The following is a 17,466-nucleotide window of genomic DNA, read 5'->3' on the forward strand; positions in this document are numbered from 1 at the left end:
AACTAGAATGAGTTTACAAAAAGACAAGGCATTATAATTAGTGAACAAATGAATATGTAACAAATATCCGAGCAACAGGATGCTGATGATAAACGTATGAACATCATGTATAGTTTAAACAAGAAGTCGATGACTAAATAAAAACAGAAACCGAATCCTGAGATAAGGTTCAAGTGAGCCTAGTGAGACTCCACAGGTTCCAAGGGCGGTGGTGGAAAGTCCATGCTGTGATGGTTTGTAAGGAACATATGTAAGAAACGTGCCCTAGGAAGTTTAAAACAAGCAACGAGTGTGACACTAAACAATAAAGGATACTGTGAAATTTGTGGTCGGTGCTACTTGGTGTGCAACACCACATAAAAGGTGATAGCCGACTGGAATGAGTGCCAAGACAGGTACCTGAGAGGAGCTGTAGTGGAAAATTCCATATATTATATTAAAGAACTGCTGTCGTGAGTAGGCACTATTCAGTACTGGAAGAAAAAGAACACAACGGTGAGTGACAATGGCACATGTACATATTGGGGGATGTTATGTAAATGAAGAAGGTGACAAAGTCCAAAAACAGTCAATGAATACCTGGGTATATTCGTTAATAATGTGGAGAAACAGACGTCTGAGAGGCAGCAGCTACTGAGGATGAAAGGACACTGAAGATGATAAGTAAATGAGTATAAACAGTGTGTACTGAGATAGGCTAAGGATATGCACATAATGTGAGCTAGATTACCCATTCATGTAGGAAATCACTAGATTCATGGGATTGACACCTTAAGTTATGCAGGGACCAGTATATTCAATAAATGGTATGGGTGTCCAGAAATTTGCACTATGATTGAAACAGATAGAAGACATAGGTAGCACTGAGGACAAAAGGATGTAATATCCTGTATTGTTTGTGACAGGCATGAATGACAGTTTCATGCCTGTCACAAACAATACAGGATAGTTTCCTGAATATAGTACAGGTGATTTTTACACTTCTTAATACAGTGCTCACCTTACATCCTTTTGTCCTCAGTGCTACCTATGTCTTCTATCTGTTTCAATCATAGTGCAAATTTCTGGACACCCATACCATTTATTGGATATACCGTTCCCTGCATAACTTAAGGTGTCAATCCCGTGAATCTAGTGATTTCCTACATGAATGGGTAATCTAGTTCACATTATGTGCATATCCTTAGCCTATCTCAGTACACACATTTATACTCATTTTACTTATCATCTTCAGTGTCCTTTCATCCTCAGTAGCTGCTGCCTCTCAGACGTCTGTTTCTCCACATTATTAACGAATATACCCAGATATTAATTGACTGTTTTTGGACTTTGTCACCTTCTTTTTACATAACATCCCCCAATATGTACATGTGCCATTGTCACTCACCGTTTTGTTCTTTTTCTTCCAGTACTGAATAGTGCCTACTCACGACAGCAGTTCTTTAATAATAATATATGGAATTTTCCACTACAGCTCCTCTCAGGTACCTGTCTTGGCACTCATTCCAGTCGGCTATCACCTTTTATGTGGTGTTGCACACCAAGTAGCACCGACCACGAATTTCACAGTATCCTTTATTGTTTAGTGTCACACTCGTTGCTTGTTTTAAACTTCCTAGGGCACGTTTCTTACATATGTTCCTTACAAACCATCACAGCACGGACTTTCCACCACCGCCCTTGGAACCTGTGGAGTCTCACTAGGCTCACTTGAACCTTATCTCAGGATTCGCTGTTTCTGTTTTTATTTAGTCATCGACTTCTTGTTTAACCCCTTAATGTCCAACGACGGACTCAGTCCGTCATCGGACATCTCCCCTGCTTTGATGAGGGCTCTGGCGCTGAGCCCGCATCAAAGCCGTGATGTGTCAGCTGTTATGAACAGCTGACATGTGCCCGCAATAGGCGCGAGCGGAATCGCCGTCCGCCCGTGCCTATTAACTAGTTAAATGCCGCTGTCAAAGCTGACAGCGGGCATTTAAATAGCATTTCCGGCCGCCGGGCCGGAAATGACGTCATCGCCGACCCCCGTCACGTGATCGGGGGTCGGCGTCATGTTGCCTGGACAACCAGAGGTCTCTATGAGACCTCTATGGTTGTTCCAGGCATATCGCTTTCAGCGCCACCCGGTGGTCGGCGCTGAAAGCACAGCAGTAAATCTGCTACATATGGGCGATCTGCTCATCGCCCATATGTAGCAGAGCCGATCGGGTTGCGCAAGCTTCTAGCCTCCTATGGAGGCTATTGAAGCATGCCAAAAGTAAAAAAAAAAATGTTTAAAAATAAAAAAAATTAAAAAAACATAAAAGTTCAAATCACCCCCCTTTCGCCCCAATCAAAATAAAACAGTAAAAAAAAAATCCCACATACACATATTAGGTATCGCCGCGTTCAGAATCGCCCGATCTATCAATAAAAAAAAGCATTAACCCGATCGCTAAACGGCGTAGCGAGAAAAAAATTCAAAACGCCAGAATTACGTTTTTTTGGTCACCAAGACATTGCATTAAAATGGAATAACGGGCGATCAAAAGAACGTATCTGCACAAACGTGGTATCATTAAAAACGTCAGTCCGGCATGGAAAAAATAAGCCCTCCCCCGACCCCAGATCATGAAAAATGGAGACGCTACGGGTCTCGGAAAATTGCGCAATTTTTTTTTTTTTTTTTAGCAAACTTTGGAATTTTTTTTCACCACTTAGATAAAAGAGGACATAGACATGTTTGGTGTCTATGAATTCGTAATGACCTGGAGAATCATAATGGCAGGTCAGATTTAGCATCTAGTGAACCTAACAAAAAAGCCAAGCAAAAAACAAGTGTGGGATTGCACTTTTTTGGCAATTTCACCGCACTTGGAATTTTTTTCCCGTTTTCGAGTATACAACATGCTAAAACCAATGGTGTCATTTAAAAGTACAACTCATCCCGCAAAAAATAAGCCCTCACATGGCCATATAAACAGAAAAATAAAAAAGTTATGGCTCTGGAAAGAAGGGGAGGGAAAAATGAAAATGCAAAACCAAAAATACCCCTGGTCGTTAAGGGGTTAAACTATACATGATGTTCATACGTTTATCATCAGCATCCTGTTGCTCGGATATTTGTTACATATTCATTTGTTCACTAATTATAATGCCTTGTCTTTTTGTAAACTCATTCTAGTTAAAACCAACTGTGAAAAAAATTCTGTTTCTGATGAAGGTCAATTGTATGACCGAAAACGTTTAAAGGAATGTACTCAACTGGATGCCTTTCACAATAAAGGAACTGTCAAATCAATTTTTCTTTTTGAGTGCCAAGTTTTTGTACTACATTGTTAGGTGGCAGGATACCCGACTTGTGCACCTCTCTCCTCATTGAGTGCCGTGTTTTTCTATTTTATACGAACTGACACACGCTGTCTCTGTCTAGTTTTGACCATGATCAAACAGCAGATATACGAAACTGTTTGAAAAGCGGACAGCTCTCTAAGGTGTAGGTCTGCAAAAATGGAAAATCTCCTCAGTTTGTTTTTCCAGAGTCACACACAGATAGCTTCTATTTGTCCGTGATACCAGCCGGTACACGGTAGTGTGTGAGGAGCGTTCACCGCTATACTGTGTGTATGGAAAATTGTCAATCTCCGTTGTGAGGTAGCGCTGTTATTCAAGGTTGGGGGACACTCGCTTGGCAGCCACACAATCAGATCCAGCTCGGGTTTTCATAAGCCATAACAGTCCATGAGGTTTATTTGCCATCATAAACCACAGCAGCAATATACAACAGCGCAGCTTCCATTATATAGCTTCACATGACAGCATAGCGTCCATTATACAGGCTATTTAGCCCCAGCGTTATCTCACCCACGTCAGGGTTCCCATATGGCTGTTTTTCCAGGCTGCAGACATCCACTCACTCCTCAGGGACTCTCAGACACTGGCCGCCATTACCCACACAGCCGCTCCACAGGCTGTTAGTGAGGAGATCCTTCTCCTCACAGGACCTTCCAAACTGGACCAATCAGGTCCCAGCATTCACTCTTGTGACCTACCCTGGCTACGTTATATGGTCCGTAGCCACGCCCCCTGGGTCACATGGCTATGACCTCATCACAGGTCCTTCACCTACTCACACAGCCTTTTACTATAGGTGTTATCAGACACACCCCTGGGTGGGTTTGTGGGCAGCTAGAACCCACCCATGTCTCCAGCTGCCTGAACGCTTCTCCCTAACACATAGGCACGACAGATCAGCTCTGCTGATCAGCACATAACCAAGCCTTCATCTCAAAGCCACCCACTTTGAGACACACCACGGCCACTCCGTATTCTGCCACTCATCCTCTCTCTTGGGACATCCACACAGCGCCCCCTAGTGGACACAGTGGTCATTACACCACATACCTCGCCCCTCTGTTCAAACTTGTGGGGTTGAACACACAATCTTGCACCAGGATCTCGAGACCGGGCACACATTACACCTTGCCCCACAGGTCGAGAGAACCGTCTCCATCTGTCATACGGCCTCATCTCTGCATTAGGCCTCCCCCGCCCCAAGCGGTCAGAATATCGGTCATTGTCTTTGACCCTCCATTTGCAGTCTGTCTGCATCATCAGACACTGTTTAGTCACCACCCTCCTAGAGTGCACTTCGTCACCTGACCGTTCTCCCACTGACCGGCTCTCCCGGTTGGTACGGTCATCAGTCTTAATCGGTCCTACTGTCTGGCCTGAGTCTGACCCATTCAGCGTCTCACAGGAACTGCTGTCTCTCAGCCTCGCACGGCCCATCGTACTGCCACTTTCTGACATTCTTCGGCCACCTGCCATGTCACTACTTGGAGGAACCCTTCGGGTCCTTACATCTTGGGTTGGAGGCGGCCGCCACCTGGTATTCCGTACTTCTTTATTAATTCGCTGACGGTCCAGCCTCAACTGCTCAATTTCTTGCAGGTACCCCACCCGATACTCCACGAGCATCCGAAAATCTCTCAGGCTCTCCATGGAGCCAACCATGATGATGGGAATTCTACCCACTTCACTGGATACCGGGTCTTCATCATCAGGAGGGATCCTCACCCTCATCACACCGGAGATATTCACGAGGTCTTGCATCACCTTCCCGGATCTTCCAATGATTCTCCCAATCAGAGCTTTGGGTACCGGAACCACATCTTTCCGCAAGCCCCGCCGATCCATAGCCTCTCTTGCTATCTCTAGGCGTCGAGCAGCCTTCACATTACTCTGCCTAACCAATTGTTTGACACGTAGACACTGCAAATGCATCTCTTTCAGGACAGCTACTCGGTTTGATGTATCTTCTCTGGCTGATACTATCACTAACTGCCGAGTCTCAGGTGCCCAGTGCACCTCACACGCCTTGACCGCCTCTTTGAAAGCTTCATGCACACCTTCCTCAGCACAGGCTTCTTGCATGTCCTCTGGTACATCAATCACAGACTGGAAGGTCATGGTCTTGCTCTCTTCCTGGACCGAAGGATCTGGCTTTACCACGGACACTTCCCTCACTACAGTTGCCCCGACCGGGTGACTGTCTTCTTTAGTTCTTAACCCACCAACTTCACACGATGGGATCACTTCATGTCCCTTTGCCACGATGGCTACTGGCAGTTCTGTCTTATTATCACTCGCGTTCACCCGCGGTAAGTCTTCGTCCAACTTCTCTCGCAGAAGACTTTTTACTACTCCTCTGAGTTCCTCCATCTCTTCCTTGAGGTTCTTGTTCACACTTTGCCAGGTGGACAGGTGACCTCTGAGCTCCAAGACTTCTCTCTCGAGCTCCTCGACCCTGTGCTCGGCCATTTGTCTCAGTACGCTTTCTCGTTTGACATGTTCATCCACCTCTTCTCTGAGGGCCTGATTCAGTCCTTGCCACGTTACCATGTGACCTTTGAGCTCAGAGACTTCTTTCTCTAGCCCTGCTATTCTGTGCTCCCTGTCTCTCTCAGAGCCACAGTCACCCCCAGAGTCTGATTCATCCCTCCAGTTACTCACTAACCGTGTGAGTACTTCAGCCGTCTTATCCACCAGGTCAGTGCCAGTTTTGTCACGAGATGTCTGGTCCGTCCGTTGGGCTGACATACCCCTTTTCCCGGTCACTTCCACCTCTGACCTTTCCACGTCAGGAGCCATCACCGTCTTCGTATTGGTTAGCCCAACAGTAGGAATGTCTCCACCCTCCTGGCATATATCATCAAACCTGACAAAGTCCCGGCCCCACTCCAAGGCATACACTAAGTCTGATGGTATACTGCCCCCTTGACACTCACTGCCTTCGAGACCCTCAAACATTATTCTGTCTACCGCATAGTTCACTGTGACCCCATGTGCACAGTGAACCTGGACCATTTTCTCGGTCAGACAGAAAGTGAGAGGAGTTCCTACCAGCGTCACCTGACTCTTTGAGTCCAACAGTCCCGAGATCCCTTCCCGGTGTAGCATCACGGAACACACTTGCGGCCAGTCATCACTCGGAAAGAATATCCCACATTCTGGAAATGACATACATGAACACTGCAGTTTCCCAGACATACCCACTGAGCCAACCAGTGCTGCCATTTCATCAAACTCGGCCCCTTTCTGGACCACCACCCCAATTTGGGTTACTGCCTCCCTCTGAGACTCCACCCCTTTTTGGGTTACCACCCCAATTTGGGACTCCACCCCCTTTTGGGACTCCACTTCTTTTTTGGCTACCACCCCAATTTGGGACTCCACCTCTTTTTGGGCTACCACCCCGGTTTGGGTCACCGCCCCCTTTTGGGACTCCACCCCCTTTCGGGATCTCCTCATGTCTGTTATACCGGTCTTCTCAGACCACAGTTCACACCACACAGTTTGTCTCTCACGATACCACACAAGTCCTTGCTGGCACCACCACAGCTCCTGCTGTCACCGATCACCGACACCACCGGCTGCTGTTCACACACACAGCGGCTGGAGTCACTGCAGCTCCTACTGCGCCGTCTTCGTGGACCCGCCGATCCACCGGAAGCCGCTTGTCACCTTCGTGGCCCCACCGAGCCACATCAAGCCGCTTGTCACCTTCTTGACTCCCACTGAGCCACGGCAGGCTGAGTCGAGAAAAAAGAAAAAAAACACACCACAAAAAACTCCAAAACTCACGTGTCCTGACTGTGTGCTATTCAGGACGCTCCTGTCTCCACTTGAGACCGTCCAACACACAGGGCGCACCGGGTGCGATTCAGGGAGCGACCCTCCTCCCAGGGTCTCCCCACACACCGGCCTCACCAGGTTCAGGGGCTTGGCGGGTGCTCTTCAGGACATCTGTCTCCGCCTGAGACTGCCCAACACTCGCGCCTCACCAGGTCCAAGGTCACACCACGTGCTCCTGGGATCCGACTCTGCTCCCAGGGCTGACCCTCCAGGACCTTTCCTCACTGGACCCTCCAAGTACACTGTCTTCCTCACTGACCCAGGTCAGTACCACACGAACAGCTGTCCGATACCTGTGTCGGCCACACGGGTCACCGTTTTACTCATTGACCCAGGTAAGTACCACACGAACACCAGTCCGTTTCTCCTGTGTCGCCCACACAGGTCCTCGGGTACCTCTTCTCCACAGAGGCACCCTAGCAATTACCAGTCTCTTTCTCCTGGGGAAGCAGCCGCACTGAGCTCACCGATCCGGACAGCGCCTTACTCACTAGGCCGCCCCACGGTTTCCATAACCACAGCCGGACAGTGGCTTCCCCACTTGCAGGCCGTCACAGACTCTGCTCACACATGGCCGGTCAGCAGCACATCACACGGCTTCCACAACCGTCAGTCCTCCTGGCTCAGCGTTGCTCTTTGCCACCGAATTTTGCTGTCCTTATCCGTTGCTCACAGCAACAAGGCTACACCACTGCCCATAGCCTTCTCCACCAATTGTGAGGTAGCGCTGTTATTCAAGGTTGGGGGACACTCGCTTGGCAGCCACACAATCAGATCCAGCTCGGGTTTTCATAAGCCATAACAGTCCATGAGGTTTATTTGCCATCATAAACCACAGCAGCAATATACAACAGCGCAGCTTCCATTATATAGCTTCACATGACAGCATAGCGTCCATTATACAGGCTATTTAGCCCCAGGGTTATCTCACCCACGTCAGGGTTCCCATATGGCTGTTTCTCCAGGCTGCAGACATCCACTCACTCCTCAGGGACTCTCAGACACTGGCCGCCATTACCCACACAGCCGCTCCACAGGCTGTTAGTGAGGAGATCCTTCTCCTCACGGGACCTTCCAAACTGGACCAATCAGGTCCCAGCATTCACTCTTGTGACCTACCCTGGCTACGTTATATGGTCCGTAGCCACGCCCCCTGGGTCACATGGCTATGACCTCATCACAGGTCCTTCACCTACTCACACAACCTTTTACTATAGGTGTTATCAGACACACCCCTGGGTGGGTTTGTGGGCAGCTAGAACCCACCCATCTCTCCAGCTGCTTGAAGGCTTCTCCCTAACACATAGGCACGACAGATCAGCTCTGCTGATCAGCACATAACCAAGCCTTCATCTCAAAGCCACCCACTTTGAGACACACCACGGCCACTCCGTATTCTGCCCATCATCCTCTCTCTTGGGACATCCACACAGCGCCCCCTAGTGGACACAGTGGTCATTACACCACACCATCTATTTTTATACGGACTGATACATGCTGTCTCTGTCTAGTTTTGACCGTTATCTAACAGCAGATATACGAAACTGTTTGAAAAGCGGACAGCTCTCTAAGGTGTAGGTCTGGAAAAATGGAAAATCTCCTTGGCTTGTTTTTCCAGAGTCACACACAGATAGCTTCTATTTGTCCGTGATACCAGCCGGTACACGGTAGTGTGTGAGGAGCGTACACCGCTATACGGTGTCTGTATGGAAAATTGTCAATCTCCGTCTATTTTTATACGGACTGACACACGACACACATTGTCTCTGTCTAGTTTTGACCGTGATCAAACAGCAGATATACAAAACTGTTTGAAAAGCGGACAGCTCTCTAAGGTGTAGGTCTGGAAAAATGGAAAATCTCCTTGGCTTGTTTTTCCAAAGTCACACACAGATATCTTCTATTTGATCGTGATATAAGACGATACACGGTAGTGTGTGAGGAGCGTACACCGCTATACGGTGTCTGTATGGAAAATTGTCAATCTCCGTCTATTTGTATACGGACTGACACACGCTGTCTCTGTCTAGTTTAGAGAGTAATCAAACAGCAGATTTACGAAACTGTTTGAAAAGCAGACAACTCTCTAAGGTGTAGGTCTGGAAAAATGGAAAATTTCCTCTGCTTGTTTTTCCAGAATCACACACAGATAGCTTCTATTTGTCCGTGATACCAGCTGGTACACGGTATTGTGTGAGGAGCGTACACCGCTATATGGTGTGTGTATGGAAAATTGTCAATCTCCGTCTATTTTTATACGGACTGACACACGCTGTCTCTGTCTAGTTTTGACCATAATCAAACAGCAGATATACGAAACTGTTTAAAAAGCGGACATTCATGTATTGCTATTTGAATGGACACAGTTCTTATATGTGTTTTTAATTGTTTTATATGTAATTGAGGATCAATAAAATTTATAAATATTTTTGCATAATAATGTACAAGCTCAAGAAAGACATTACTGAACTTGAAAGGGTTCAAAGGCGGGCTACTAAAATGATAAATGGAGTTGGTTCACTACAATACCCAGAAAGGTTATCAAAATTAGGTCTATTTACTCTAGAAAAGAGAAGACTTAGGGGAGACTTAATATATATGTACAAGTATATCAGAGGGCAATACAGAGATCTCTCCAATGAACTGTTTGTACCAAGGACTGTGACAAGAACAAGGGGGCATTCTCTTCGTTTGGAGGAAAGACAATTTCTGCACCAGCATAGAAGAGGGTTCTTCACGGTAAGAGCAGTGAGGCTCTGGAATTCTCTTCCTGAGGAAGTGGTGATGGCCAACTCACTGAATAAATTTAAGAAAGGAATGGATGCTTTTCTTGTGAGTAACAGTATAGGAGGTTACGAATAACATAATATTATAGGTAGATGGCTGACCCAGCTTAGGGGAAGGAATTTTTTTCCCTATGGAGAAAATTGGCTTCAACTCTGTGGGTTTTTTGCCTTCCCCAGGATCAACAATGCAGAACAGCTGCACTAAAAATAGGCTGAACTAGATGGACATAAGGTCTTCCTTCAGCCTTCAAAACTATGTTACTATGTAATGTGGTGTGCATATATTCCAGTAGTGCTTTTTCTTTCTCATTGATTAGCAGAGGAGGCTGCATCTGTTTCCACTACCAAGCCGATTATTGCGGAACTCACATTGATCGTATTGTATATATACAACTGATTTCAATGCATGGGATATATACTGTATTTACTCCTGTACGATCACTGCCAGTGTCACAATAACCCAAGAAAGATTCTTAGCTGTTAGCACCAGTCCATTTACAGGCCAATTGGACACCCATTACAGGTAGTGTATAGCTTTTTCTGAGGCGCAGTTTACAGAACAAGAGAGACAGAACTATCAAATTTGTTATTTAAAGGGAACCTGTCACCTCGTTTTGCTGCTATAAGATGCGGCCACTGCTTTTTTTCCTGGTGTTAAACACATCACAATTTTCCTTGGCTTTTTATCAGCACAAATTAGGGTACCGTTACACCTAGCGATGCACCAGCGATCCCGACTAGCGATATGACGCAGTCAGGATCGCTGGTGCATCGCTGGGTGGTCGCTAGTGAGCTGCCACTCAGGCAGATCTCGCTAGCGACATCGCAGCGGTCGGGGGTCGCTACTTACCTGTCAGACGCGGCGATCCTGCATGCAGGAAGCACCGCAGGAAGTGACCGACGAGGAATGGTCCAGCAGCTTCTCGCGTGATCAGCGATAACCAGCGGGGGAGCGGGTCAGAGGTAAGTATCACATGCAGCGATATCGCTAGTAATATCGCTGCAACGTCACAAAATCGGTGACTTTGCAGCGATATTGCTAGCGATATCGCAGTGTGTAACGGGGGCTTTACCCTCACACCCCTCTCCTCTGGTGACTCACAACAGGGCTGGACCTCAGAGAACTATAGGATGTGCTTTAGTCTTAAGAAACTGAGATTCTGAACTTTTGCCATAACTCCGCTCCTGAAGGTCCCAGGCAAAAAACATTGTCATCATATTTTTTATCATGATTTTATCTCTTCTTAGATTGGAGACATGACATAGATATTGTGATTTATTTATTTATTGTTCAGTGCATCGTATAGGCCGCAAAATACAGTGCTTTTGAGGTTTTATGGCATTTTTTTCCACATTTTGTTCGGCGGTATGATTACAAGCATAGTTTTTTGCCACATTTTTCATTTATTTATTATTTTACTGTGTTCAATCAAGGTGTTAACTACTGTGACAGTTTCATAGATCAGGCTGTTTTGCATGTGACAATACCAAATATGTGTACTTTTTGTTCGTTTTAACATAAATATACATATTTTTTGGTTTACCATTTTTCCAGTTTTTTTGTTCCTTATTTTGTGATTTAAAAAAAATATCTATATATTGCTCTTGGCAAGGTCTAACATGCCACCATAGCTAGCAAACTCGAAGGTCATTATTTGACCTCTTGCCATCATGGCAACTAATGGGCGTTCCGATCGGGTAAGAGAGGGAATGACTATTGATTACAGCATATAGAGTGTTAAACAGCTGGGTGCGGTGAAGGTACTGGCCCTGGCTTTGACAGCTGAGGCTTGGCAATCACTTAAGTCGAGCTTCTGGTGGCAATTGTGTGGCCACAGCTCTTGTGCCCGCATAAGCACCAGGACATAACACTACAACCATTTGCAAGAACACACTTCAAAATAGGTCATACCGGTACATCCAATGTCAGGAAGTGGTTAAGAGCAACTGGTCACTAGTTCATCTCCACTTCTCTATTGAGTATTCCGAATGGAATTTTTTACAGTTTCAAAAATATTAGCCTATTTTATTTTTATGATGTTTACTAAGGTGTTGTGGCTCACAGGATTCACTGTGGTTGAGTCTTTAGGCTGCTTTGAATTATTACTTTGTGATTAACACTCCTTTTATAATGATCATAAAAATTTATGCATTACATAAAAAGGCCCACATCTCTGGAACCATTTGGCGGATTTAAGAAAAAAATACTAAAACAAAATACTTAGGGGAGCAGCGATAATAGAATCGGAGCAAAAGCTTGAAACTTTTGATCTGGTGACAGGTCCTCTTTAAAGCAGTTGTCCACTACTAGGACAAACCCTTTGCAGTCCCCAAGTTTGTCTCCTATAAGATAAAAACAATTTATACCTTCCTCCCGTGTCAGCATCGATCCAGCGGTGTTGGCACTCGCATTCCTGGGGCTCACATGATGTTGTTATGACATGTGAGCCCAGCGCCCAGTCACCGCTGGCATCACTGTCTCCTTCTTCAGACATACAATATAAGTAATCAAGCGGAAGTGAGTGACCAGTCGCAGCTCCCACTTCCTCCTCCGCTGGAACAGCGCAGGCACAGGAGGTGACTATTAGTGTTTTTATTTTATTGGGGCGAAACATGAGGAATGAGAAGGCGTAGTCCTAGTAGTGGACAACCCCTTTAAGATTTGCAGGTATTGATAGGATATCTCTGGATACCTGTGCATTCTCTACGCATGCAAAAGTTTTAAATATTTTTCTATGACTTTCTGAGAATCCAGAATATCTGATCTCTTATCTGATCTGTAACCTATTGGGTCCAATTGGTGATAGATAAATATATTGAAACAGAAAACATATGAACTGTAATTAACACATTATAAATTAACTCCTGTTTTCTTTTTTATTTTTGTTTTTCCTTTATAGACTTTTGAATCTGTCTCAGAAATAATTGACTACTTTCGCAGAACTCCTCTACTTCTTATTGATGGGAAAGACAGAGGCTCAAGACAACACTGCAAGCTTTTATGTATTGCTGACAGGAGATTTCATTAAAATTTTCTGTATAACTTCAAAAATGTTATCCAGTTTAAAATACATATTTTTAATTTTTCTCACGTAAATACATAATAATATACTTTTGTCTTCAGATATTAGTGTTGACCCCGACTCCTGGTAGCTTCGTGTTAGTGTTGTAAAAGCGTCTTGTGTCGACACCTCATCAGTGTTATTTGTGAAGTAATTAGCTAGTGAAATAAACCAGAAAGTCAAGTCAGCCCTTTTTTCTAGCTATGCATTGGCTATAATGGAGAAAGGGACTTAATTACCTATTGATATGAGACTGTCATCTAGCCCCCATAACACACAAAGCACTGATGATGTATCTACACAGAAAACTCTCCAGTGTTAGGCACAAAACAGAAGTTGAGTTGCCAGGATGTAAGACTGTTGCAAATTTCTGAAAATTGAGGCAGTTTTGATAATTGAGTATATTATTAACATGTATATATTTCTATGAGCACAACTAAAGATACTTTTTCAGCTGGACAACCACATTAATCTATGTTTGAGTACTTTTGATAACCGCATTCTGAGAGTGAAATAAATGTATTGTGTGCATGACAAATCTTGCTTAAAACATAAGTATATTACAATTTTTAAAAAGACATTTTTTAAATTTGTTTTTTTCAGACCCTTTATAATATTATATTCTTTGTAAATTAGAGCCTAGCTTAAATTAGAGAGGATCTTTCACAAGAATTCACAATACAAACTGCATACATTACTAAATAGACTTTAAAAGTATACAAAGCGCAATAGGGCCTTATCTGGGTATTATGATTAGAGATTTAGTTGAAAGCTTCCCGATTGTAAAGATTGTGTGTGACATAACCACTATCATACCCTAGTTGTCAGCATCCACAGATTTGTATATATATTGGAAAGTCAGCGTAAGTAGACTCCAAGTGCGATGCCGATTCAAGACCAAATCATAAACAAACCAGTTGAAGGTGGTTTATTTGACAAATCGGACTCCTTCCTCAGGACAACCACATGTCCTGCTAATTAGACTACTAAATAGACTTGGCAGACCTGATGCAGATGCTGTGTTTATTTTGAAAACCTATGTTAGAATGGTCGAGAATCCGTTATGTACGTTTAACCAAATCTTCACCCATCCAGCCTGATTGACAGCTGTTCAGTGTCTCCTCTTCTGCTGAGATCTCACACTGTTGTGTATAAATAGCAATTGTCAGTCAGACACGGTAGGACGACAAGGCTCACACTTAGACTTATGAGTGCTCTCATTCCATAGCTGGACTGCTCATTTTAATATCTGAATAATAGACATTCTAACAAGGATTTTAAGTAAGTATCCCAGCCTTTTCAAGTCTTAAGCCCCCATTACACACTGCGATATCGCTAGCAATATTGCTGTAAAGTCACCGATTTTGTGACGTTGCAGCGATATTGCTAGCGATATCGCTGCATGTGATACCTCCGACCGGCTCCCCCGCTGGTTATCGCTGTTCACGCGAGAAGCTGCTGGACCATTTCTCGTCGTCAGCTTCCTGTGGCGCTTCCTGCTGTGACGACGAGCGACGCGTGGAGCCGGGCGGGAGGACGCAGGATCGCCGCGTCTGACAGGTAAGTAGCGACCCCCGTCCCCAGCTATGTCGCTGGTGAGATCTGCCTGAGTGGCAGCTCACTAGCGACCACCTAGCGATTCACCAGCGATCCTGACCGCGTCATATCGCTAGTCGGGATCGCTGGTGCATCGCTAGGTGTAACGGTACCCTTAGACATACAGCTCTGGCAAAAAATAAGAGACCATTGCACAGTTTTATAAAAATCAGCTTCTCTACATGTCTGACAGCCATTCCATTCCAATGTAATTTGAATTCCAACCAGAGTACACCTCATTCTACTTAATAGGCTTCTGATTAGGTGATCACCTGAACAAAATCTTATTTAACAAAGGAAAGTATAAAAAACCCTGCTGTGGTGTTGACAATCCTCTTGCAATAGGACAAGCTGGATGGCAAAACAATTGCTAGTAATATCCCAAAAGTAATAGGAATGAAAAAATAACCTTTAACCCTGCCAAAGGAGTTGAAAACAAAAGTCTTGAGTGAGGAAAAGAAGGGCTCAATTTTGGCTTTACTAGCAGAGGGATACATTGTGTATCATGTTGCCTCCATCCTGGGGTGAAGTGCACGGCAAGAACAGTTCATAACAGGTTCCTAGAAGCAGGGCTCAAGTCATGTAAAGCTAGAAAAAAGCCTTTCATCAATGAGAAGCAAAGGAGAGCCAGGCTGAAGTTTGCCAAAGACCATAAGGATTGGACCATAGAGGACTGGAGTAAGGTAATCTTCTCTGATGAGTCTAATTTTCAGCTTTGCCCAACACCTGGTTGTCTAATGATTAGACGGAGTCCTGGATAGGCGTACAAGCCACAGTGTCTTGCACCCACTGTGAAATTTGATGGAAGATCAGTGATGATCTGGGGATGCTTCTGCAAGGCTGGAATTGGGCAGGATAATCTTTGCAAAGGACATATGAATCAAGCCGCATACAAGGTTATGCTATAAAACTGTTGATTCTTTCTGCTCAGGCAATGTTCTCCAACACTGAGGACTGGTTTTTCCAGCAGGACAATGCACATGCCACACAGTTAGGACAATCAATGTGTGAATGAAGGACCACCATATTAAATCCCTGTCATGGCCAGCCCAATCTCCAGACGTGAACCCCATTGAAAACCTCTGGAATGTAATCAAGAGGAAGATCAATACTCACAAGCCATCAAACAAAGAAGAACTGCTTAAATTTTTGTACCAAGATTGGCATAAGGTCACCCAAAAGCATGAAAGCTGTGTTTAAAAATCATGGTTATTCCACAAAATATTGATTTCTGAACTCTTCCTGAGTTAAAACATTAGTATTGTTGTTTCTAAATGATTATGAATTTGTTTTCTTAGCATTATTTGACGTCTGCAAGCACCACTTTTTTTGTTATTTTGACCATTTCTCATTTTCTGAAAATAAATACAAAATTTAGTGCTTGGAAATTCGAAGACATGTTGTCAGTAGTTTATAAAAGAGCAATTTACATTTTACTCAAAAATATGCCTATAAAGAGAAAAATCAGACAAACTGAAAATTTGCAGTGGTCTCTTAATTTGTGCTAGAGCTGTATATTTAATAATACATGGAAACAGATCCTCTCTAAACATCATGAGTTACCAGTTAGCATTATTATTTTGTTTATGCAGATATTTAGCAAGCAGATTCGATATTAATCACATTTTTATATAGATGCAGTCATATGTACTGAGCAGAAGCAATGATTTTGCATGGCGGTGAACATTAAGTTATGTAATATAAATTCATGCATTGGCAGCATGTCTCTCTCCATTGTATTCTGTTTTGTTTCTTAGTTTTTTTTTTGGGGGGGGTGCAAAGAGCTGAACACTTTTCTTGTGCTATTCTTTTCTAACAACTCCCATAGACTTTTCCTTGATGGAAAACACACATTCCTGTGGAGGAAATGTCTACAGGATGATTCTTTTAACAAAAATGCTGGCACTATGAGGAACAGAGATTCTTGAGTTTTCATAATCAACCATTCAAAGCTAAACAGAAGAATCAGAAAAATGAATCTGCCTAATGTAGTATTTATTGTGATAACCTCCCTGCAATCATATAACATCTTACAGCTTATAAGTTATTGCTCATTTGATCACCTTTGAAATTAAATTACTTGTGAATACTAAACCTCATCTGTTGCCTTATTTTTCATCTGTTGTCATTCAAAACAATCATATTTCCTATAAACTAATGTCAAGTAGTCTATAGAAACTTCTTAATAGGTTTCCTTCATGGCCTTAGTGATGCCTACATTGTAGCATGAAGCAGAAAATGTATTGAGACTCTAATAATCAGAGGTAGAATACACAAGGGAATTCAGTGACATCAACCATCTCTTATTAGAGTTGCTGTCTTTTCTTTTTTCTCCAACCAGCCCAGATCTTCATGACTTCTTCCAGGGAAGTCCTGCCTCTGTAGAGTTTTGCTCCCAGACATTTGGCTCTTCATTAATGTGCACTCCAGTGATTTTTTTAATTTCATCTTGTCGCTCATTCAAATATATAAAATTCAGCTAAAATTACATTACTCAATTGTTATTTTCTATTTGAAAACTGTTGGTATACTTCTCAGTTGGGGTCTCATGGTGACTAGTGATTGAGATATGAAAATATAAAGTCCTACAATTCTCACTTAAAGTTCCTATATAATGACATTGCATGGATTATATATCTGAAGTTTTCTACAAGGAAAGACAGAAGCTAATATTGCAGGAGCTCATAATGTCTGCACTCTTCCTGTCAAACAGTTTTAAGTTAAATCACAGTTCACCCTCCTTGCCTGAATATTTATAATATAATATTTATAATACATTACATAATTTAGAATAATCTAGAGTGAAGGATAACCACAAGGTAACCACAGAAGCAGATGGTACT

At 43.7% G+C, this 17,466-nt stretch overlaps 1 protein-coding gene across 1 annotated transcript in view; it reads left to right on the forward strand.

Annotated features, from left to right (window-relative positions):
* Window positions 1-16,717, forward strand: part of LCP2 (lymphocyte cytosolic protein 2) — a 1,189,974-nt gene extending 1,173,257 nt beyond the window's left edge. Inside the window, exon 21 of the mRNA XM_073573677.1 lies at window positions 12,866-16,717. Within this exon, the coding sequence (XP_073429778.1) occupies window positions 12,866-12,994 (129 nt within the window). The 3' untranslated portion in view covers window positions 12,995-16,717. The remainder of the gene's footprint in view (window positions 1-12,865) is intronic.
* Window positions 16,718-17,466: the final 749 nt, after the last annotated feature.

The sequence above is a fragment of the Dendrobates tinctorius genome, unplaced genomic scaffold (genome assembly GCF_039654945.1).
Source record: "Dendrobates tinctorius isolate UK_male_01 unplaced genomic scaffold, ASM3965494v1 ptg000036l, whole genome shotgun sequence".
Classification (NCBI taxonomy): Eukaryota; Metazoa; Chordata; class Amphibia; order Anura; family Dendrobatidae; genus Dendrobates; species Dendrobates tinctorius.